Source organism: Myxocyprinus asiaticus, chromosome 18, assembly GCF_019703515.2.
Source record: "Myxocyprinus asiaticus isolate MX2 ecotype Aquarium Trade chromosome 18, UBuf_Myxa_2, whole genome shotgun sequence".
Classification (NCBI taxonomy): domain Eukaryota; kingdom Metazoa; phylum Chordata; class Actinopteri; order Cypriniformes; family Catostomidae; genus Myxocyprinus; species Myxocyprinus asiaticus.
In genome coordinates, this window is record NC_059361.1 from 42,740,440 (window position 1) to 42,765,362 (window position 24,923).

Below are 24,923 nucleotides of genomic sequence, written 5' to 3' on the forward strand. Positions count from 1 at the left end.
ACTATTCTGATGCTAGTGAAACTTTGTAATATGGCACTTTTTCGTACCCCTGTCTCCTTAAGATGATTCACTTATGTTTTCCTCTTTTGTAAGTCGCTTTGGATAAAAGCATCTGCCAAATGAATAAATGTAAATGTAAATATTATTGGTCATGGCATTTCTTCGGCAGGCGAAGAAAAAAAGAATTGACACACTCACCGTAAAAAAAGCTTCGCTTTGTTGCTGCACATTCTGCGCAAATGTTTACTCCAGGTGAGAATGGCTTATTAGGAATCTATTGTTTCGATTAAAAATGTTGATCGTGGTGAGAAATTGCACCAAACATTTGTGTTTGGTGTGCAAAGGCCTTTACTCCAGCAATTTCGGCATTACAAATATTATCTATGTTTGCTAACAAAACAGACAAAAAAAAAAACAGTCTCAAAAGTTATCATAAAAGCAAAAAGTGCTTTCATTTATATTTTTGAAGCAGAGTACAAAATCAATCCGCAAAACTAAATTAAATTTACCACACTAATGCAGTCGGTTCGGCATTTATGTGTTGATTACAATGTAACAATGTAAAGTTGAACAAAAACATGCAAGCACACCTCAAAATACTTCTTTAGATATGACGTGGAATCGTTTGCAGTGGACAGGATTTTGGAAGGCATAGTTTACATTGCACTGTAGTTTTTTTGCCCTATGTCTCCTTAAATGTTAAATGATTATTGTAAATCCAGTAGTCAAATGCTGATTGAGACCACTTTATCTTCAGTGTAACTGTAGCCACCTACAGTAGCTAGTGTTTAGCATCAGGTCTGTGTGTGCAAATCTACAATCCTCTCCCTCATCCCCACTCAAAGACTTACTAAATTACAGTTTATCAGCAGTAGGCTGATTTAGAATGAAAAATTTTAATTATTAAAAAAAGAAGAATTATGGGGGATTAATAAATTATGAATGATTTACTGCCATTGCCTGATTAACATGTAATCATGAAATCTGCAAAGTAACTAATCTGATTATGAGTATTATAAAATTTAATCTAATTACAAGTACTAGATTCTTGGAATCTGATAACATAATCCAGAAATCAGTTACTACCCAGCACTGTTAAATCCATAACTGACATATTGTGACAGTATGATTAAACACCCAAAAGAAGAACAAGCTCCAGAATGTGCTTAAAGCACATGTTTTTATCAGTCAAAAGGAAAGTAGTCAGTCAGTGCTAGCTCACCTCCCAGGAGTAGTCGAGAGAAAGTGCTTTTCCAATAGGTGTCATGAAATATCACACCTGTCTCTGTAACAGCTCAAGGCCCAATAAACAGCTGCGAAAAAGATGTCTGCGGGCCACGGTTAGATCGTTTGCAAAGCCAGTCAGAAGACTTTCTGCCCGTCAATCATTGTGCACATTCACATGGTAGCCCATACACAGTATGCTCGTATAAGTGCTGGTACGATGTCCTGCTACACCCAATTTTTCTCTTCAGGGTCGCAAATTCATCTCTTGTGCTCTGGATGCCAGAATCTTTGCTTCATGGTTGAAACTGCAATCCTTAACAGCGAGTGGATTATTTCTACCTCCCCACTTGTGCTCCGACGAACAGCATATCCTTTTAACACTTCGGTGTTTGATATTGTGTTGTATTTTTCTTTCAGTGAAAAGAAACAAAAAGAGCCTTTTGCTTAACAAAGGCTTTACAAAGATGACATTTTGCAAATGTTTCCACAAGCACATGAAAAAAAGATATATCGCTCTCTCTGATGGGCACGAGCACTGGTTTATATAAGCGGTGCCTGTTGAGACTGATTGTGTTCACTGTGAATAACCCAAGATGCTGTGAATCAACTCGAGATGCTTTGCTCTCGGCTCACTTTGTTCTGAAAGTCGAAGCCACTCCCCTCTCTTTCTGCCATACTCCTGCGGCTCTACTCCTTCTGGAGTGACACCCTTTCAAGGCTATATGCTTGACTGGTGTTCCTCCCGAGGTGAGGACCCGGCACATTGCCCTATGCATACAATGCTTCACTTATAAGAACGTTTTGATGCAAGACTGACTCAATCCAATCCACACTCAAAGTGTATGTCGCTGCTAGGCCACACCCCTCCAAGCCTAGGAAAGGTTATGTGCCCAAAATTTTGGCCACTCCCTTCAGAGCTCAGGTGGTAACATTACATGAAATGGACGAGGCTGCAGAGATGGTTCATGCTCTGCCCCGTGAGGGTGCTAAGCATTTATATTGATCATACAAGTCAAATTCATGCTGACGGATCTGTTCTTTGTCTGCTTTGGGAGCCATTCAAAAGGTTTGGCCGTCTCCAAGCAAACACTGGGTTGTCGGTGCCATTTTGCTCACTTATGATTTGCAAGGCGGACAATGTCCCGTGGGTGTTAAGGCCCATTCTACCAGGAACATGGCCTCCTCCTGGGCTTAAGTAAAGGGTGTGTCCTTGCAGGACATCTGCCTGGCTGTGGGCTGGGCTTCCCCTAACACCTTTACCAGGTTTTATAACTTGGATGATTCCTGTCTTTCTTCCCAGATCCTTGCTGCGAAAGAAGAATTTATTTCTCAGTGTTCACAGCAACACTGTGTTCTGTCTATACTGTTCCTTGACTTATCTCAGAGTGAAGATCAATTTTTTAATGTTCTACTTGTGTGACATTTCTGTATTCATTTCCACACTGCGGTGTAGATAGGAATTCTGTATAGTGTTTCCCTACCCTGTATGGCTAGTGTCATTACTATATTTTCTAATGTGCATGGCTTTTGAGTTTCTCTCTTTCACTTCCTATTGTTCAATATGAAGGTGAGACTACATAAGTTTTCCAACTACCCTTATGGCTAGTAGGCGTTGCCTTGTGCATGTGAATAAGTATCATGGCATGATGGTATACATTTTCCCATAGCATCAGCTACTGACGCAGTGTCTATGTGACCGACCTGAAAGGGAACGTACTGGTTACCCTGGTTCCCTGAAAGGAGGGTATGCTCACCGCACTACTGATTTCTCGCTGTTAAGGGATCAAAAGATGCACTCTCTTCCCTTCAGTTGAAAAATCCTGAAGAAATGCCACTGTGCTCTGGTTTATATGCCCAGTGCACAGTGCCATTTCATCAGGATTTTTAGACTGAAGGAAAGAGCACATATCTTCACCATCTGCCAATAGATTGGCATGACTCTTAAGGGCTTCAGAGGTGATCATTCCTCGGAGGAGATACCCCTAGCATCAGCTACTAACGCAGAATCTCATTCCCTCCTTTCAGGGAATCAGGGTTACAGTCGTAACCATTACATTTTCTTAACAATGCGGTAATGGAGAGCATTTTCGAAACGCATTTCAAAATCACCATTCTAGTCTGTATAAGAGGCATAAACATAGTGAAATTAATGAATTTTCAAGCGAAACTCATTAGTATGGATGTGGTCTGAAGGTGTTCAACCAGCACAGTTCTCTGTCCTGAGTATGATAAGCTAACCATGCTGAGAAATATGGGCCGGGAAAATGCAGGAACATGTTTGTAAATGCTACTGGAAACATTACTCACCATGCTCAGATCCATTCGGCCAATGGAAAAGTGCATCATGATGTTCCTTTTCAGTTAGAATTCTGCATAAGAATCCAGTTACTTATGTAAGCAGTATACAGCAAGTCAGCTCACTAGGTTTTGTATCAAAGTCATTAAGTTTGTTTCCGTTCAAACTCTCCAAATACTGGAGAAGTGTCCAAAGTATCACATACAAAGAAAATTCTGCAAGGCAATTAATTTCCCTCACTTTTCAATGGGACTGTCATCCAGGCACTCCTTGGGGGTTCAGGTATTCTGAAATAATCTGTTCACTGCGCCTTCATCATTTTTGGATTTGAATATGGTCAGGAAGCGTATCACTGACTCACAGACTCTGACTGAATGGTTCCTCTGTTCCCTCAAAAGTCTCTCCTCACAGAGCCATACAACACATCATCCTTTCAAAGAAACACAATGCTGGCACTAATTAACTATTGCAGAAAATCAATTGCAAGAGCAAATAAAAGGCCAAAAAAAAAAAAAAGAGTGGGTGCCTGCAAGCTCTTGGGAATAATAAGAAACTGAATAATAAATGCGACTGCCCTCTGGGTTGGTTCTGGAGGTTAAAGAGGAGGTCAGCGTTTGTGGTCATGAATTACCAACCTCTGCATAAGGAAACCCTTACAAAAAAACAGTGGCCGTACCATGACGATGACAGATGGTAATATCATAGTACGTTGATATACACCATGGTACTGAATGATTACCATATTAGTATGGCACATTAGTTTTTACATGCTATTTTAAGGCAAAACATGGCATTACCAAGGTACATGCCAAAAAACATGGTATTAGTTGCATGTACACTACACTAAGTTGATATACGAAAGGGCTCCTGCTAGTCGAGTAGTTTTGCCACTAGTTTACCTGTTGGATCTGTCAAATAGTCATAAATCGCATGACATAAGTTGTGCTTTTTCTAAAAATATATTACAGTAGTACAGAAAATGTATTCTATCCACATACTGTGTCCCAGTGTATGTGTGTTATCAGTTGGTTTAATAACCTGTAACATCCAAATATATTTGGATTTCCTCAAAAGTGAAAATGAAGTGGGGAGTCATGTGGTGCCATGCGAGGTTCGGACGTGTGAATGGCGAGCTCTGCGCACTTTGCTAGTTTTAATACTTTCTGTGTAATAAACCGGTGAGATTCGATACACCCTGATTTTAAACTGTTCTAGGAAGACAATATGTCAAACAATTCAAAATCCTCAGGCTCTGGAGACATTAAAAGACACTTACGTGCTCAAGCTGATGCCCCTGAGCAACAGGCCGCAAGCCTGGGAGCCAATTTGGCCAGTGAAGTGAAGGAAATTCGGCGAGAATTGTTGAACATGTCGGTAATGCTGATGAAGGTCGTTGCTGACTTGGAGGATCTTGCTGTAATATGTCGATCGGTCACTGCCATGGAGACTAAATTCACTGAGGTGGTTACAAGAGTGGGGGATGTCGAGAAACGGATCGATTATATATGGAGTCATCGGAGAGGGAATTAGCTGCTAATCCGCTAGCGACCAAGGTAGATTTGGAGGATTTGGAGAACCGTAACCGGCGGTATAACGTCTGAATTGTTGGAATTCCTGAGGACGAAGAAGGTCGGGATATGGTGAAATTCCTGGACGGGTTCTTCCTGAGTCTGCTTGACATAACAGGCCATAAGCTGGAAATCGAGCGACCTCACAGGGTTCCGGCTCGGCGAGCTGCTGAGGGAGACAGGCCCCAATCAATTCTTGCCAAATTTCTGAGATTATCCGATAAAGATCTTGTGTTATGCAAGACGAGGAGTAAAGGAAGGCTTTCTTGGAAGAACCACAGCATTTTCTTGTTCCCAGACTTTGCGAATTCGACGAGAGAAACGTGACCGATTCAAGGAATAGAAGAAAATCTTACATCAACGGAAATTTGCTTTTGCACTGATGTTTCCAGCCAAATTGAAAATAGATGTTAAGGATGGCTGCAAAATATGTCCAAGTCAATGGACTAAGTTATTTTGTGGTACTCACGTTGCAGCCAAGTGGTCCGACTCACTGAACATTCTCTTGACCGTACAAGGAAGCTAAACACCTTTTTTGTTTCTTTTTGTGCTTGTTCCGTCTAGCAGCTGGAGTTGTTTTGTGTAGTAGCTCTCCTTCGGGACAGTGTTGTGGATGTATCTGCAAGTTCTTTGTGCTTATGCCTCCTATTGGTTGGAGTTTGTTTTGTGGAGTATTTCTTGCAGGACATTGGAGTGACTGGGTCATTTGTTGCACTGATGTAGCAGTCGAATGGGCCGGCTCACTGAACATTCGTTTGACTGCCCGAGGAAACCGAATGACTTTTTTTGTTTTGTTTTTTTGTGCTGGTTCTGCTAGCGGCTGGAGCTTGTTTTGTGGAGGAACACACCTTCGGGACAGTTATGTGGATGAATCCACACGTTCTTTGTGTTTATTCTGCCTATTGGCTGGAGTTTGTTTTATAGATTATCTTCTGTTGTGTAATTCTGTCTCACAAAATTTGTATAGAAACACTGGACTTGAGCAAACCGATGGCAAAGTTGTCACAGGGGCTCTCGTAGGCGTACATGGACTGTTTGAGTTAAGATGGATGGACGTCAGTTGGCGCTGTCATGCGCGGGGTTAATACGTGCATTTTTCTTTTTTCTGTTTGTTTGGTTCGGGGTTTTATTGTTGCACTAATGTTGGAATGTGGTCTTTATAGTTTTATTTTAAAATTATTTAAAATAATTACATTTATTTTTTTCTAATATGTCAAAATGTCAGATGTTAATATGAGTGGATTGCCTCTCTCCACGTGGAATGTGAATGGGTTGGGGCACCCCATAAAAAGAAGGAAGGTTAATTCTCTTCTTAAACGTAAAAAATATGATATAGTGTTTCTTCAAGATATGCATCTTTCCCCGCAGGAAGCTGAAAAATTTGGGAAGATATGGGGTGGACACGTTTTCTTTAGTGCTGGCTCAAGTAAGAGCAGGGGATTCATTACACTGATAAGTAAACATCTACAATTCAAATGTCTCAAACAGATTAAAGATAAATTAGGAAGAGTCATTATTGTTTTAGCTGAAATTCAGGGGCAAAGGTTGATTTTGGCTAATATTTACGCACCTAACGCTGATGATTAGGGCTTTTTTATAGATCTTGAAGGGATGTTACAAGCAGCTGGCACCCCTCATGATATAATATTAGGAGGAGACTTTAATCTATTGATGTACTCAGTCCTTGATCATAGTGAAGAAAAAGTGTGTAAGCCCCCTAGAGCAACATTGACACTTCACAGGATGTGTAAAATCTTGGTCTTACAGATATTTGGAGACTTTTGAACCCATCTGGTAGGGACTATATATTTTTTCATCAGTCCATAAGATTTATTCTAGAATAGATTTTTATATATATATATATCTAAGTCCCTAATTTCATCTGGTGTTGATTGTTCAATTGGAAACATCTTAGTCTCAGATCACACCCTGGTGAGTTTAGAGATGTTGCCACATACGGAGAAAAAGAAATCATATAGTCGGTGCTTTAATGTATCCCTTTTGCAAAATCCTGAATTCCAACAATTGTTAAAGGCTGAAATGAATGTTTATATGGAGACCAACTGTTCCTCAGTATCCTCTGTGGGTGTGGCTTGCGAGGCACTTAAGGTGGTTCTTAGGGGTCGGATCATACAGTATGCCTCATTCACCAAAAAATCCAAGGAACGAGAACTTGTGGAGTTGGAAGGGAATATTAAAAGTGCTGAGGCAGAGCTGACGTGCCGAATGTCATCTGATGGCCTCAGAGTTTTGATATACGATTGAAATACAGATATAATACTATTTTGTCACGGAAGGTAGAGTTTTGGCTATTCAGGGCAAAACAGTCATACTTTGAGTCGGGGGACAAAGCAGGGAAGCATTTGGCTAGATATATAAAGCAGAGAGAGTCTTTTTCTACCATTCCCTCAGTGAAATCTGTTGGTGGTAAAATATTTACCTCGGCCATTGATATTAATAATGCTTTTAAAGATCTTGATCTCTATATTTCCACATGTTCATCTACTGATGAATATATTAGAAACATTGTGAAAGCATTAGAACTCCCTAAACTGATGACTAAGCAAAAATAATCTCTTGATTCTGAGATAACCTTGGAGAAGCTTGGCAAGGTAATTAAGGCCTTGCCTTTAGGCAACTCTCCGGGGCCAGACGGCTTTGCCGCTGAATTTTTTTTCATGTTATGCTACAGAACTGGCTCCACTTTTGTTAGAAATTTATACGGAATCATTAAAGAATGGAAAGCTTCCACCAACTATGATACAAGCTCGGATCAGTCTGATTCTTAAAAAGGACAAAGATCCAAGCGAGTGTAACCATCCAATTTCCCTGATCCAGCTAGACGTAAAAATATTGTCAAAAATTGATTAAAAAACTGATTAAGTAAAGTTATGACATCTCTTATACATATAGATCAGGTGGGGTTTATTCGGGGCCACAGCTCTTCTGATAACATTAGGCGTTTCATCAATATCATGTGGTCAGTGGTGAATGATCAGACTCCGGTCACTGCCATCTCACTTGACGCCAAAAAGGCGTTTGATATGGTAGAATGGGATAATCCTTTTAAGTTTTTGGATGATTAAGTTACTTTATAGACACCTGGTAGGGGCGGTACAAACAAATTGATTAATTTCAGATTATTTTGCACTGAATAGGGGCACCCGGCAGGGTTGCCCTCTTTCCCCATTATTGTTCATTATTGTCTTGTCCAAGGAACTGTTTTTTATTGAACAGGAAGTTCTTGCCCCTATTTCACCATTGCAAAGCCTTTCTATCAAACTAATCGGAGAAGTTAAGTTACACCCCGTTATCTTGCATTTGCACTCGGTATGGACAAAAGTGTCCAGAGTGTTTAATTCAGACATTTATTTAAATGTTGCCTCGAGCATATGGCTGAACCCCAAATTATGTATTAATAACTCCCCTTTCTGCTGGTCAGAGTGAATTGTGAGGGATGTTAATATGCTCGGTGACCTATATGAGAGTGGAGTGTTGAGATCCTTTGAAAATTTGGTTCAACATTTTGTGATTCCCAGATCTCACATCTTTAGGTATTTACAGCTGCGCCACCTGTTCTGTACTATTTTTGGGAGTAGCATCAACCCCACTAAAGTGGCAGATACTCTGGGAGAGGTGATTACTGCTTTTGGAAAAGGTCATGAGGCATCAGTGTATTACTCCCTGCTAATTCAGAGTCTGGAGGACAGAGCTTTAACTTCTATCAAGAGATTATGGGAGAAAAATTTAAACTTGGTATTGGAGGAGGGAGTGTGGGCTAGGATTCTTATGCAATTCAAGATTTTACATATATTCTACTGGAACCCCTCTATATTGTATAGGCTTGGTCTTAAAGGCACACCCACCTGCTGGCAATGCCAATCAGAAGATGGAGACACAACCCATGTTTTTTGGTGGTGTGTTAAGATCCAAGAATTTTGGTTGAAGGTTCAGAGTTTTATGTGTGACGTATTGGGCACTCAAATTTAATTTTGCCCCAGACTCTGTATTTTGGGTGATGGGGTCATCAATATGGGGGATAAATACATAAAAAATTTGGTTCTGACCAGTGTTATGTTAGGCAGACAGCTTATTTTAAGGGGATGGAAGTCAGCTGGAGTACCCTCATTTCAGGAGTGGTGTGTGGAGAAGGGGAGGGTGGCAGATTTCGAGGAGGTGTCACATAGAAGGCTGGGGATTTGGGATTTGTTTGATGGGAAATGGAGCAGTTATTTCGCATTTTTGGGGGACTCTTAGGGAGGGGCTGTGGAGAGAGAAGTATAGTTTTAAATGTGTATGATTTTATATAAATATATATATATATATATATATATATATATATATATATATATATATATATATATATATAAATTATATGTGACCACAGGGGTGTTCATTGAGGGTCATGGTGGGGTTGGTGATTGGGGAGGGGTAATAGTGGTGGTTAAATGTTGATTCAATGTATATATGTTGTGTTTTTTATATATACATATATCTATGAATCAATAAAAAAATTTAATCGGAATAAGTGAAAATGAAGTGAACCCAAAACATTGGTTCATTAAAGGTGTGTTCACACTTGGCATGTTTGGTTCAATTAAAACGAACTCTGGTGTGATTGCTCTGTTAGTGAGGTTCATTTGAACAAGTGTGAACGCTGCCACCCAAACCTTGGTGCACACCAAACAAGCAGACCGAGACCGCCTGAATAGTGGGTCTCAGTCCGCTTCCAAACGAACTCTGGTGTGGTTCGATTGATATATGAATGCAACATGGACCAAAGATGTCTAAATGGACCAAAAACAGGAAGTAATTTGCCTAATACTGACCTCAAGCATACCTGGTTCTTCTCATCATAGGAGCTATGTTGCCCATTACAGTTCGGTACAGGCGTCGGAACAGCCGTCAGCCATCCTTGCAGCATATCTTCATTTGTGTGTGCAACGGAGGAATTCCTGGTGCTGTTTTGACTCCTTTACACATTTTATTACCTCTTCCTTTGTTCTCAGATGGTAAAAATACCACCATAAATACATATATAAATCTAACAAGCGCATTTTGCCCAGCAGCCAGTATTGTTTTGGATGTTTGGCAAGTTCCGTCGCAAAATATATGTCATAAAAGCTGTCCAATCAGGTTGTGACTTTTTCCTGATGCCTTTCGTTTTGTATTTTTAGGTTCGGTGTTAAAAATGCCAGTGTGAACGCTAAGTGAACCAGGAATAAATGTATCATTTTCTTTTTTAGCCTGGACCAAGAGGACAAAGAGAACCGAACTACAAGTGTGAACACACCCTAAGATATTACATGCTGACAGGTCAACAAGATGCTGTCCAAACTATTTTTCTTGGTGAAGTAAAATGTCATGCAAGCCCTACCAAAGTACTGAATGATTACCGTTAAATAATTTACAGTACATGGCACTCCAAATTACTTTATTTGAATAATATGGTATTTTGAAGATAGATGTCAACAAACCATGCTATTACCATGGTACCTTTTTGTTAGTGTAAGTGTAGTGGAAGCTACTTTGAAACTCCAGTCTCCTAAGCTACAAACTACTCATAACATAAACATAAACTATAGTTTAACTATGGTATTTGTAGTAAACCATAGTAACCACACAATTAACCATGGTCAAACGCAAAATCTGTTTAAGGCTCAAGTGAATAAGTATATAATTTACATGTTACTAATTTGAATTGAACCAATGCTAAACATAAGAGAATTGTTTATTTTAACCGGTTAATTTGCATGAACTGTCTGAAAGAACTGATTCGTTCAGAGATGTTAACACAGTATGGTATAGAAACAAGAAGAATAGAAAAGTCAAAAGTTAAAAAAATTAACATTTAAGCCTCAAAGATCTTACCTCATAAAACTTGGTCTTGACAAAGTTAAACTACAGTGCCACTGCACTTAAGACCCGAGCGTTAACAGCATTAACAGCTACAGAGGAGAGGTTAAAGTTGAATCTCTGTGTGAGTCAGTATGGCTGTGCTTGCTATCATTAATGACAGACACACAGGTGAGCTCTCAGTGGAGAACTGGGGCTCACATCACTTATGGAGGGCTGTCGACATGGGCATGATGGTAGCCAGAGTAATTACACCAATAGCAGTCATTGCTGACCCTGTTCCAGTTAATTACATGGAAGATTCTTGCAAATTCTGTTTATGACTGTGGAACAGTTCAGCCGACTAACAATTGTTCTCATTCACAAATAAATGCACACAAGTCTCACATGTACTTACAGTACATGCACAGAAAATTTTCTCTGCTAATTTTCCACCGGATGTATGCACATTAATTTGTTCTTACCCTCATTCAAATGTTGATGAATATGGGATATTCTAAATGAGGGAGTGTTTACCCGCAGTTAGTTATTTGCATAAAACACGCACAAACAATCTCCATATAAGGGCTTTCATAGTCCCTCGTGTTTCCTAGGACTCTTATTTTGATGTGTTTCCCCCGGACTACGTTACCCAGTATGCACTGCCCTCATCACTGCCATCTGTTCCTTATTGTTCTCACCTGTTTTCCATTCCCTCATTAGCTTTTGTTTGTATAAATACCCTTTTGTTTTTGCATTCCTTTGTCAGTTCCCGTTTGTTTGTTTCACTGTCATTTTTATTAAAGCCTGCAAATAGATCCTACATCTCCCGTCTCAACTCAGCAACTACTCGTGACAATGCCACTGAAACAGGAAATCTTTAGAAACACCTCCAGAGCTCAAAGGGTTAATATAATAGTTAGTAGACTCGTTTGAGATGAGCAAGTTCTGTGCAGAACCGATCGCCGGTGATCATTGGCAAGTGCGTGCCAGTTAGAAATCTGTCCGACTTGCTCTGATGTCATGACGACGTATGTCAAAAAATGTCCCGCATTTGTAGCAGGCAGGCAGCGAAGTTGTTTTTTCTGAGCTGCGCAAACTGCAAGCATGATGGCAATGACTTGCTGGCAACACAGCTTGATGCTCATTGGCTTAAATAACCGTGATGTTTCGTTCTCTTTTCAAATGTTTGATTTTTTTTATCTCTAAATTCATGTTTTTATGTGTATAAATTATATGTGAATATTCCCAGCATTCTGAAAGTGCGAAGTCTGTATGGGATATGTGATTGGTATCATATTTCTGAAATATCTAAAATACTTGTCTTAATTAAACTAAAAATGGATGGATAGTCTTGATCTCATGGTGGATGATCCACTACGAGAAGTGAGAACTGTCCAATTTGACAGCACTTATTTCACTTTTCACCTGACTGCAGCTGCATACTCTCATCTACTTTCAAGGCAAGGCGTTTGGCATCTCAAATGAGCCTAATGATATGTACATAAAATTGCTACAAATTACCGTATATTCACTTCAATTTAGCATTATATTTACAAACATTTCACACAAAAATTTTTATTTTGTGCAAACAGAAAATAGACTTGTGCGATTAAGATGGTAGGCTGCAGCATTTCCTGGTTTATGTTGAGTCATGATTTTTCATAGTTAAACAGATTTTCAAAGCTCAGAAATGTGACTCTATATTTGCTTATTTTACCGTCAAAAATGCATTTCATCTTAGAAAAGAAAACAAATCAATCTGTAACAATAATGTTTTATTGACATTTTCTAAACAAAGCCTTCCACCTGATGAAGACAGAAATGACCTAAAATAGCACTAATTCAAGTAAAGCCTAGTGTACACTACATGACCCCAGCTCGTCTCCTTTGATGTTTTGTGTCGGCGATTGATCTGCGACAAGAAGTCTCGGATCACACAACAGATGGACTTATTGTGTGCGAACTCCTGCAACAGGCCGAAACTAGTCCCGTTTTCAAAACAGCTTGATATCTAGAGTCTTGTTATCAGGTGTACACACTGTCCCGATGAGCGAAAGACCAACAATTAGCCACAGCCAATGAAATACAGAGAGAGCGCAAGATGAGGGCAAGATATTAGGAAGCAGAAGACAAAAATTATTAGAAAATAAAATAAAACATCATCCTCATCTCCCTCCCCGCTGTCTTAATTATTTCTTTGCAAATTAGCACAAATATGCGTAAAAACGGGTGTGAGCCATTCTTTTATGTTTGTTGACATGTTATCAAAAATAAACTGTGCGAGTTTGTAAATGAATTTCATTATCTTAAATTTGGGTGATCCTTTCGAAATGGGACAACACTAAAGGCAGCTGTACCAGCCAGTTTTTTGCCTTTTACGTGCGGAATTAAAGGGAAATAAGCATACAATCTGAATATTTTAAAAAGCAAATGCATGAACATGCACAATAGGGACACAGAAATGAGCAGCGGGCACACTAGAAGCTCAGTTACAGGTACTGCACTAAAATAATTCAGAATTCTGCTCTAAACGCCATGTTCGCGAATAATTACTGTGCACCAGTCTTTTACTTTTTTTGTGCTTTATTATAATTTAAAACACAGACGTAATGATTGATGTATGTCCTCATGAAATCAGAGACTCTATCCTCGAAATCTGAACACACGTGGTCAAAAGAGACGAGCAGGTGTAACGGTGATGTGTCTCACATGTGCATTTGTGATCAGATCACCCAAAGCTCATCTTAATACCAGTGTACATATTGCCTCAGTCGGGAAGGAATAGTTGTGAATGTAGTTGATACACTACAGTCCTGTAATGTGCACACCAGTATGACGAAAAACAGGACTGTGAGTCGCAGGGCGCCGACTGCAAGTCATGTAGTGTATGCTTGGCACAACATTAAACCTTTCACCAAGTCTACATGGAAGGTTGACTAATTAATAGAACTAGTCCCTGTAGGTTAAGTATTTATTGTTATGTGCATTAAATATCTTATACCCTTATCCTCCACAAAATGAATCGGTCAGGCTGTGGCCATCCACTTTTCTACAGCAATTTTGAAGCCGCATTCACATGATTTACTCCGCTTTGAACTCCAGATGAAAAATGCTGCAGATAACTTTTGTCCTGCTTTTAGTGCTGGCACTGCCAACGTAATGTTACTTCATGATACTCCTCCTCCAGAGACAACTCCTCCAGCAGTTCCGTCCGCCCTCCCAGAGACTCCTCTTACAGCGGCTCTGCCCGCTCCTTCTCCAGCGACTCAGCTGCCTGACCCAGTCCCTCCTGCCCTGTGGCCGCCTCCCAGGCCTCCTGACCCAGTCCTAGCTCTGTGGCTGCCTCCCAGGCCTCCTGACCCAGTCCTAGCTCTGTGGCCACCTCCCAGGCCTCCTGACCCAGTCCTAGCTCTGTGGCTGCCTCCCAGGCCTCCTGACCCAGTCCTAGCTCTGTGGCCACCTCCCAGGCCTCCTGACCCTGTCCCCGCTCTGTGGCCGCCTCCCCAGGCATCCTGACCCTGTCCCCGCTCTGGGGGTGCTTCTGCTGTAATTAAATTCCACCTAACATAGGCTGCAAAGCTTTAATTTTTAGTCCCATCTGGGTTTGTTTTGTACAAAATAATTACGGTACAAACAATAAATAAGTACAAAAAAGAGGTCCTTTCTCCATCACGTGATCATTAACACAGAATCGCTGTGTGTGTTTGTGGTGTGTGCTTAAGTGGTGTTCTCGGACAAATGTTCTGCAAAGGTTTCATCTAATTTCAGTGTTTAGAACTCTGAATAAATGTCCGAATCTAATGTCAAATTGGTAAATGCGTTAATCGTGTTAACATTTTTAATTAATCGCATGCGTTAGCATGTTAATTCCGACAGATCTAGTTAAAACATATTAATAAAAGAAAGGACATAACAAAAGTGCACACAGTAATCCAGTATGTGCACATTAGCAATTACATTTTCTCAGAAAAAGACAAAATCAAACTATATGTACTAGTGCCTGACCAATATATCGGTCGGCCGACATTAGCCTTTCACCGATATATCGGTATCGGCGTATATTTTACCGATATGCGCAGATATGAAAATAAAATTTCAGATTTTAAAATTTAAAAATATAATGCAGAAAACAATGCTTTAGAATTGGTGTCATAGCATAGTTTGTCCAGCAGAGCATGCTCCGACTCCATTGTTTACAGAGCTGACTCTGAGCTGACGGTGGCTCTGCAGACAGGGCGGAGTTAAACGGTGTGAATTTGAGCAGTCTCTTCTCGTTAAATTGCTAAATAGTTTGTGAAATACATACCGGAAAGTTAATAAAAAATGACTCCATCATTTTATATAACTAATATAATGTTAACCCTGTCCCTGACAACCATATCACTCATGTTTATCACATCTGTTTGCTGTTAGCCAGCTATATTTTGTAAGTGCAGTAAGTAATGTAGCAGATTGAAAGTTAAACATCTGAGCATCTTTTTGCAGCTCAGCAGACAACAGTGCAGTGGTAGATTATGTGTGGTGAGTGTTGATTTCACGTGTCGCTGTTACTTAGTTGGTGAGACACAATGCTGGAAATTAAATGAAGTCCATCTTTTACTCTCCGTGGCAATGAGCTTACAGCTAACTAGCTAACCACGTAGCTACTTTCATACCTTGTCAGCGTGTAAACATGTATTCACCATACTGTTTTGTTCAGGTTTCACAGTTTCACAGAACAATTCCAGTCGTTGCATTTATAAAATGTAAAATTTAAAAGTCTGGTTTTCCAGACATTAAAATAGGATACGTTATAAAAGTAGATTTAATAAATAGTATATTTGCCCTGTGTAAATAATAATATATAAGTACTGTATCTAAAATAAATGAGGGGTGATAAATACTAATACAACAGGCTGGAAAAAATAGACATTTATTCATTTTAATATCCTATATATATATATTTTGAATCTGTTGAAACTTGACACCGGGTGACGCACCCTAAAAACGGCACCGTTAGATCGGTTTCATGCTAAAGAGCCACTTAAAAGTAAGTTTTTGTTTCTCTCTCTCGTAAATCTAAACAAGTGTAAATACCAACACCATCATATATGTCGAAAGGACTGAAGCCTGTCAACCAAAACATGAGCTCATTGATGTCATTAAATGAGTCTGCTTTTTTATTCCATCAGTTACTCCTGGTTGGAGGCTTCCGTATATATTTAGTTTATAAGTAGGGTTACGTTCTACCTAAGTTTATTGGTGCAACGCTCAAATATTTAGTAGAGCGTAAATTGTGATTTAGTGCCCATTTATGCCACAACTAGGCTAAGTTGTAACATACGTATTAGCTGGTGCAACCGCCCCTGATGTTTATTTAGCTATTTATTTTATTTTTATTTATTCTTTATTTAAATGGTCAGCCATTGACTGATACTAAACATACAGTACTGATGTTTATTTAGCTATTTATTGTATTTTAATTTATTCTTTATTTAAATGGTCAGCATTTGACTGATATTAAACAGTACTGATGTTTATTTAGCTATTTATTTTATTTTTATTTATTCTTTATTTTAATGGTCAGCATTTGACTGATACTAAACAGTACTGATGTTTATTTAGCTATTTATTTTATTTTTATTTATTCTTTATTTTAATGGTGGGCAATTGACTGATACTGAACATACAGTACTGATTTTTATTTAGCTATTGTATTTTTATTTATTCTTTATTTAAATGGTCAGCAATTGACATACTAAACATACTGTACTGATTTTTATTTTATTTATTCTTTATTTAAGTGGTCAGCAGTTGACATACTAACAGTACTGATGTTTATTAAGCTATTTATTGTATTTTTATTTATTCTTTATTTTCTCAATGTTCATTTCTAGAATTTGTTGACAATGTATAATAATAATGTCAAATGTTCTTTGAACAAAAATATTTTAAGAAAGCAGCCTTCTGAGTACCTTTGCATAGTCATAGCGGTGCACAATCCACATAGAAAAGGTCTGTTTTCATTCCAGCTCAAAAATTAGCTATATCGGTAACCATATCGGTAATCGGTGAATTTTCCCTCTCTAAAATCAGTATCGGTCTCAAAAAACCCATATCGTTTCGGCTCTAATTTGTACATAACATTAATAGCAGCCAATTACATATAGCGCAACTGAAGCGCTTTTAAGTTGCTCTCTCATGTCGATTCAGTGAAAGCATTAATCTTCAGGCTCTTTCAGTTTAAACGGCCTGGATCACCACCTGCTGTTTGCATGGACTGACCATCGCACAACATCTGTGAGCCAAGGGGACACCATTTTGATCTAGGCTGATATAATACACGCTTCAGAGAAAGATCTGTGAGTGCTCTACAGGAATATGGGCTTCTCAGGAAGAAATCGCTAGATTTGCACAGGTTTTGTGAGGTTTGTGAATTAAAACTGGGAAAGATATTCAATCATTTTGTTTGACAGTATATGATAAAAGTTGTATTGACATTTGCCTGTTTACTCGATTCTGACTGGTCAATCGCACCATCCAGTGGCCAGATATTTCTGAATAATGGCTGTACATCTGGGAATAAAGTGATATTTGACCGATCATCCGATTATTGCAGGAAATCTTTCCTTATGTGCTCCTGATTTCTCTTATCACTCCAACAAAATTCACACAGGAAATCAACATGCTGCTTCCAAATTTTCATGTACCCTGAAATCGACACCATTCTGCCAAATTACTGACAAGTGGCATCCCCTGTTTTGCATCAGTTCAAACATGTTCAGTTTTCCTTGTTCAGAGACACAGGTCCTGATTCCATTGAAAACATGAAGTAATCGCATTCACAAACAATGTTGATTGTGATTCAGAAGTTGCATTTTGCTGTAAAATTGCACGTGTATGCCACTGACGGGTACAAATGTTAGAAAGCAGGGTTAGGGAGCAGGGTTAATAAAATATACATTCTTGTTGACTGTATTATATCATTTGAAACTTGGTTTTTAGAACCACCTTGAGGAAATTTCAGCTCAACTACACTTCCAGCTTCTGCCACTGGGGGCAGTGGTTTGAATTTCGGTAAGCACAGACTTCAGAATTCAAGATTTCAGAAGATTTCAGAGGCAGAATTTTCGACCTCCTGTCACTGAATTCATAGGGTGTCCAGTCTGATCACTCATGAAAGCTAATACATTAATTTTATTTCAAATAAATTTTTAATGTCCTTCTATTTTGTTTGTTTGTCAAGTGTAGATGTTATAAGTGGGATAATGAACAATCACACAAAGATTTTTGCAAAATAATCAAAAGTTAGATCACAACTCTGACACAAACTAAAGATTTGATTTAGTGTTTCTTTCAGGAGACTTACATATTAACCACCTATCAATGCCAACTACTCAAAACACCCTAACAACTACTTATCAACATGCTGAAACCCACCAAGAACACTTTAAAAAAAACACATATCAAAACCCTGGGAACTACACACAACACCCTAGCATTGTGGTGGTGAGTTTTGCATGGGTCACTTGTTCTTCAGAAAAATATCTAGTTAATGCTTCATATTTAAACATTTAACCATCATATTAAAACTGCCAAGACTAGTGATATAACACTATCACTCAAATTGACCATTTCAATGTGGCAAATGAACCAGAAGTAGTCTAATACTGGCTCAGATTTTTTACATTTCTTTTTTGACTCATTTAATCGGACTGCCAAAAATAAATACATTTTTGAACTAGCAATGGCAGATCCTGATCCGTGGTGTAAGAAATTTGTTCCATGCACAAATGCGTTTTTTTTTGTTTGTTTGTTTGTTTGTTTGTTTTTTTGTGACAGTCCTTAATTTTTCCTCAGTTTTATTTACTTGTTCGTTGAACTGCTGTATACAAGCAATATCACACTCGCAATCATGCTGTTTGGCCCTAAATCAGCACGCCTGTGATTTACATATTGCCAAATCACAGCCATGCTGATGTAGGGCCATACAGCTCTCTTGCTCTAATATGATATTGCTTTTTGAAGAAAAAAAGCAATTATGTTACAGAAAGAATTACTTTGTAATCAAATTACACCCAACACTATTAACAGTACACAAAATAAAACCATGAACAAAACTACACAAGGTAACAGAAATCTCACCCAGACTACACTAAGTATGGGTTCAGCAAAAAAATAAAAAAATTATAAAAATGGTTTGTATCGACCACAACGCGTTTTTTTGTGGCAAATTATTGGCTCTTGAGAATATGAAACCATCTAAATTGAAGAGACTCTTAAACCAAACACTTGTTTTAACACAATCAATTTTGTATGTTGTTGAGCCTATGCAGTTCTTTGTAGTATTAATGCATCCTAATCACTGAAATGTAGTACATGTGTGTTTCCTGTTGTACGATAAACAATTTTGGTATTTTGTTGGGTTGCGACTTCAAAACTAGGGTTAGGGTAAACGCACTTACAAGAGACAAGAAACCCCTTCTGTACAGGAGAAGGGTTTGAGCCAAGCGACTCTGCAGGTAGCTGCAATTTATGGTTTATGTGACATTAACTGGGACTCTTTCTTTCCGTTTCCACTCTCTGGCATAGTATGAGAGCTTGAGCAGAGAGGAAGCATATGGTGTTGATGTAAGAGCATTGCCAGGTGTGTCTGAATGTGAGCTTGGCTTTGGCACACAAAGACATTACAGTAGATCACACAGCCAAGCTAACAGTTTACTACAGACTAAAGCCTGACGCACACTGTACAATTTTGGCCACAGTTTTGCGATTTCTGACAGTAAAGGATTTCTTTCATCGTAAAATTATCAGTCTGATCGCTTAGTGTGACATGCTTACCGTTGGCCAGTTAATTGCATTTGTGATTAATCTTTGCCTCCAATGATGTTCTGAGTGTCAGATATTTTGTGTTGCAGTCCTGGAGTATGACAGCTCCTACGAAGGCCATCTAATAAAGAACCAGTCTGACAAAATGAAGTAACTACACTAACATGGAAACTTGAAAATGTCCAGACAAATATGGATTATAAAACCACTATTTTTTTCTTAGTCTAAAAGACCCGATTTCAGTTAGAACTCAATTTTGACAAAATGTGTAACTACTGCATTTTGCGTTACCTCCAGTTCACTCTGAAAAATGAAATTCCCAGTCCACAAATTCCAATTTCATCCAGCCTCAACTGACTCCAGAACTTGACCTCTTTTTTTCTTTTCCAGGTAGATCACTGGCAACATTAGCAGAAGGTTTTGCATCTGGGTTAGTGTGGTATCATTTAAATTTTTCACTGATTTGTGACTTACAATGGCCAGTCAACGCTGTCAATTGTGACCAAAGTCTTAGCTAAAATGTATACTGTACAGTCTGGCATAAAAGACCAGTAAAGTTGCAGTCTGCTGTGAGATTTTACCCAAGATCTCATGGGCATATTATCATACGATTTGACAAACAACAATTATATAACACAAAAAAACAAAAAAAAAACCATAGTGTGAACAGTGATCACAGTAGAGAACCAGCTCTATACGCGTGGGGTCTTAAGTTAACCATTGTTCCAGACAGATGTACAGAAGTTTACGTAATCTTCATGAGATCCTGCCTGAGACAACCATGAAATCTGAGGTATACTGTACATCTCTGTATTATTTTTATATTTCCAAAAAGTGCAGTCCATCTGCGTTTCTATAGAGCTCAACAGTGGTCACATTTTGAGGAAGTGTTTTCCATTCATTTTCTCCATAGGGATTTCAAAAAATACTTTAAAAAAGATTTAAGTTGACACAAATCACAACATTACAAACTTTGATTTGAATCAAAGAAGAATTCGAAAACCTGACAAAAAGACAATGGTAGACTGTGTACCGTACTTTAATTATTTTATAAGGGGAATGAACTACAATCCCACAAACCATTGCAAATGATATAATTGAATAAAAAACAACACTTATAATTGACTTATAACCATTGTTAAGAAGTACAAATACAATCCATTTAAACTTTACTGCAAAATACTCATATATATTTAAATGTTTAAGTAGTTTGAAAGTGTATGGAGACATACTTGATTACATTATTCGCATTGTGCTACTGAACTTTTCTATTTTTTTTCTGGAGTTGAAATCACACTGACTTGTGTTTTCTACCGACGCTAATATCAGAGTAGGTCTTTCTTGAAAGGTTTTTACAACATTGCTAAAAATCTATTTCTTTATGGAGAAAATTAATTGAATTTATATTGCTGGAGCCCTTCTGTTGTCCTCCATTGAGCATAACTTTAGTTCAAACTCTTACCTGGAAATTCCCAGCATAATCCTCCTCTTGGTCACCGTTGTGTCCTTCTTTGAGTGCAATAAGAGTAAATCCTCTGAAATATGCAGGGTTGGTCGCATACAGGGTTACTGGAAATAATTACAATAATAATACACAATAAGTCACATGACCTGCATGGTTGCTTTCACATGTACACAAACTCATGTAGTTTTAATAAGACACATAAAATATCAGGTATCTGACTCACCCATTTATGAAATACATTTCTAACAATTCCTCCCATTTTCTAGTTTACCTGATTCTAATCAATGTACACTGAATGTACATAAACTACAAATTTGTACTTATCAAAGCATTTCATAATGTTTATAAATTATTTATTAGTAAAAATGTATATATAATGAAGGTTACTAGCCATAAAACATGACAATCCATCCACTGGCATGACTATCCAGATACAATTTATCGTAGTGTCTCTGAAACCCAAGAGTAAATGTTCAGAATTATCTGTGAACTATGTCTCAAAACTGAGTGAGCTGTTAACTTAGCATTTTGGGGCACCATATGTGTGTGCAACAGTTGGGAGAATCATGCAGTGGAGACCGGAGCTAGGTCAAACTTCAATTCAGGTGAATGTTTCTCAGAAAAGAACCAACCAACTTTGAAAGTCAGTTTCTGTTTAAATATATACCTTAATGTGTTGACTACATAAACATGTTTGAACATACCATTAAAAAAAAAAAAAAAAAAAAAAGCAGTTATAACAACATTGATAAAAGGGTGTCTTTCATGCAATACTTGCCAAATAGTAAACATTTTAAATTGTTATAATGTATTTATTTGTAAAAATGTATATTTGAACATATTATAACTACATAATAAATACACTTATAATCACACATATTAATCAGAAACATAAAATGGCCTAATTCATGATTTGTCACAATGCAGCAGAGACAGACAATTAAAGTGAGATTAAAAGGAGGGATTATGTCACTTTGCTACAGTCCACTTATTCATTGATTTAATGTCTCAAATCTCACTTGTGTTGTCACTTTCCTTGTCACGTTGATGTCAAATGAATGGAGCTTCTCTGAGTGCTGTGCCAACTTACCTAGTCCTAGACCCTAAAGTCCTCTGAAAAAACACTTTTCAGGTCTTTATTCTCATTCACAGCATATATCATATAAAACCTGATGGCCATTAAACCATACTGGACTTTTATGTACAGGTTTAATGCTGGCAACACCTTATGCTTGTATCCTATGTACATTTTCACAGGTAACTAATTTTGAATAAGTGTTATTAAGCCTTTATAACATGTGAGGCAAAATGGGTCACTATTTGGCAGGTATGAAAGTCACCCTTTCTTGCATGTTGTTATAACCACATATCAAAGACTTATAATGCATTTGTAAATTATTAGTTATTAATGAACCCCTTTATAAACCCTTCCTTTTACCCAGCAGCTTTTCAAATATGCTATTTGAATTTTAGTTTGCATCATAGATTTTAAAATTAAGACAGCTTTGAATTAGCTGTGCAAAGCCAACACAGATGCCCAATGCTAGAAAAAAACAAGCATTTGTGCAATAGCATTTTTGTCTCAAAACTTTAAAGTTACTAGCCCTTGTGACAACTTTCCCCTTAATTTGGCTATTATGGTGCCAGACACTGCTGCATGCGCGTATGATACCCAAACATTCTGTTTAGGTAGGATCTGTACTTTTTGAGACAGTTATCTCCAGCGCGCACTCTGTGAACGGTCTCAGTCCGCGCCGGTGCTGCTGACAGCAACCTCAAACAGTGACATTTACCTCGGTAAGTGCTGGCGGGCTGATAGTGCTCCGGGTCTCCTTCCACTCGTAGTTTGAACTCGCTGTAGCCCTCTCTCCTGCCCGCAGCTCCGTGTGGCTGAGCCCGTGTTATCCAGTTACAGTAGCCGTCAGATGGAGTCGCTCTGTCCGGCGGTTCCTCCGGCACACTCACGCACACGCACCCGGTTAACATCACCAGGACACCCGCGCTCCACATCTTCGATCGCTTCACTTTCATTCTTTAAAAGTGGCAGTCTAGAGTGTTAAAACTCTAGTGGAAACTAAACTTGGCTGTAATAACAGACTCCCATGTACGCAGATGCTGATATATCCGTCTTCACTGTGTTATAATGCCATCCTGAAATGAAGAGAGCTCGGGAATCGATCGCCCGTGTGATGCGCGTTCAGAGAGGACTGACTGTTGTTCTGCTGTCTCACACTGACAGTTCAATGGATTCAGCCACACACACACACACAGACACACACACACACACACACACACACACACACACTTCAAACAAAGACCACATGCTCAGAGCAGAGAGACCTCCAGTGTTCATATATAAGCTACTTTCTGAGAATCGGCACACTTAAAGGAATAGTTCACACAAAAGGAAAATCATGTTATTATTAACTCACCCTCAAGTTGTTTTAAATATGACTTTCCCGCTTCTGTGGAACACGAAATGTGCATTTTAAATATATAGCCCTATATATATATATATATATATATATATATATATATATATATATATATATATATATATATATTAGACACCTTTTCCAAACAAAGCCTTGCACAGTATAAAGATAGAAATGCACTAAAACAGCACCAATTCAAGTAACATTAAACATTTCCCAAAGTGCAAGTGGGAGGTTGGCTAAATTAAAGAATAAAGGATAAAGCCTCTCATGCTCTCCTACTTGCAACAGGTTTCCGCAGATCACTAATGGGATGAACTAATGGAGGTGGAGAGACTATTTACAGAGTAAACAAATATCCAATTAACCAGTTCGGATCTCACCACTTTATGTCATGTCCAATTCAAATGACTTAATCAATTGATCTGTAAGTGAGCTGGTTTCAGTGAGCGCTCATTCATGAAGGTGTGCCATTGTAATAGAGGAGTAGATTTTGACTAGTGGTCGACCGAAATATCGGCAAGACCGCAAATCGGACAACCAGCCTAGGAGGAGCTCGCAAAAAAAGGTTTTTCAGAAAATTCATAATGATGGAAAATTTTTACAGACAGAAATAAAATCGGACATCTATGTTTTGTTTGCCTTGACTGAAGGAATCAGAGGGAAAAATAATTTTGATTCTAAGAATGAAAATATGAGCCAAAAAGTACTTTTAGGGCAGAAAAATAATAATAAGAAGAAAATCAGTACTGATACTGTAGGGTTCCAGCACCTTCGATGCTTGGCCCCCTAAAAATGCACATTCGAAACGCAAAATTTTTTGGATGTTTGTCAAGCACTGGCGATGACTTATGGGCCAGTTCAGACTGATCTCATTCTTGGGCTAAAACAGAGACAGTGCAATGAATAAAACAGAACGCAGGTGTCTCAAGATGCGTTTTAAAGGCTGAATTTCCTTTTAAATGGACACAGCATCTAAAAAAACATTCTTCGCTTCTGCACGAGATGCTAAAAAAACAGCGAGACTTGGTGCAACAGATGTCCGTCTAGCACATGCTTACACAGAAAAAAATGGACACGTTCGGAGTGAACGGCCACTTAGGTTAGGTTAAGGTCTTTGGCTGTTGTGTCTTGACTATGCCTTGGCCTGCTCTTACGAGCGTCTCGCTGTATTAGCATTAGTTAAGTATATACAACTATTTTTAATGAAAAACACTGTGGAACCGCCGGTAATATGAAGCATGAGTCTGTTGGTAGTACTATGGCACCGGTATAGGCTACTGTGC

At 38.5% G+C, this 24,923-nt stretch overlaps 1 protein-coding gene across 2 annotated transcripts in view; it reads right to left on the reverse strand.

Annotated features, from left to right (window-relative positions):
- LOC127456309 (spondin-1-like) overlaps window positions 1-23,414 on the reverse strand; it is a 286,387-nt gene extending 262,973 nt beyond the window's left edge. For both annotated transcript variants that reach the window (XR_007899817.1, XM_051724739.1), the window contains exons 1-2: window positions 22,996-23,414; window positions 21,200-21,306 (exon numbers count right to left, since the gene is read on the reverse strand). Coding sequence is in view for 1 of the 2 variants with exons in the window: in XM_051724739.1 (XP_051580699.1) it covers window positions 21,200-21,306; window positions 22,996-23,233 (345 nt within the window). In the remaining variant the exon portion in view is untranslated. The remainder of the gene's footprint in view (window positions 1-21,199; window positions 21,307-22,995) is intronic.
- Between the last annotated feature and the right edge of the window lie 1,509 nt (window positions 23,415-24,923).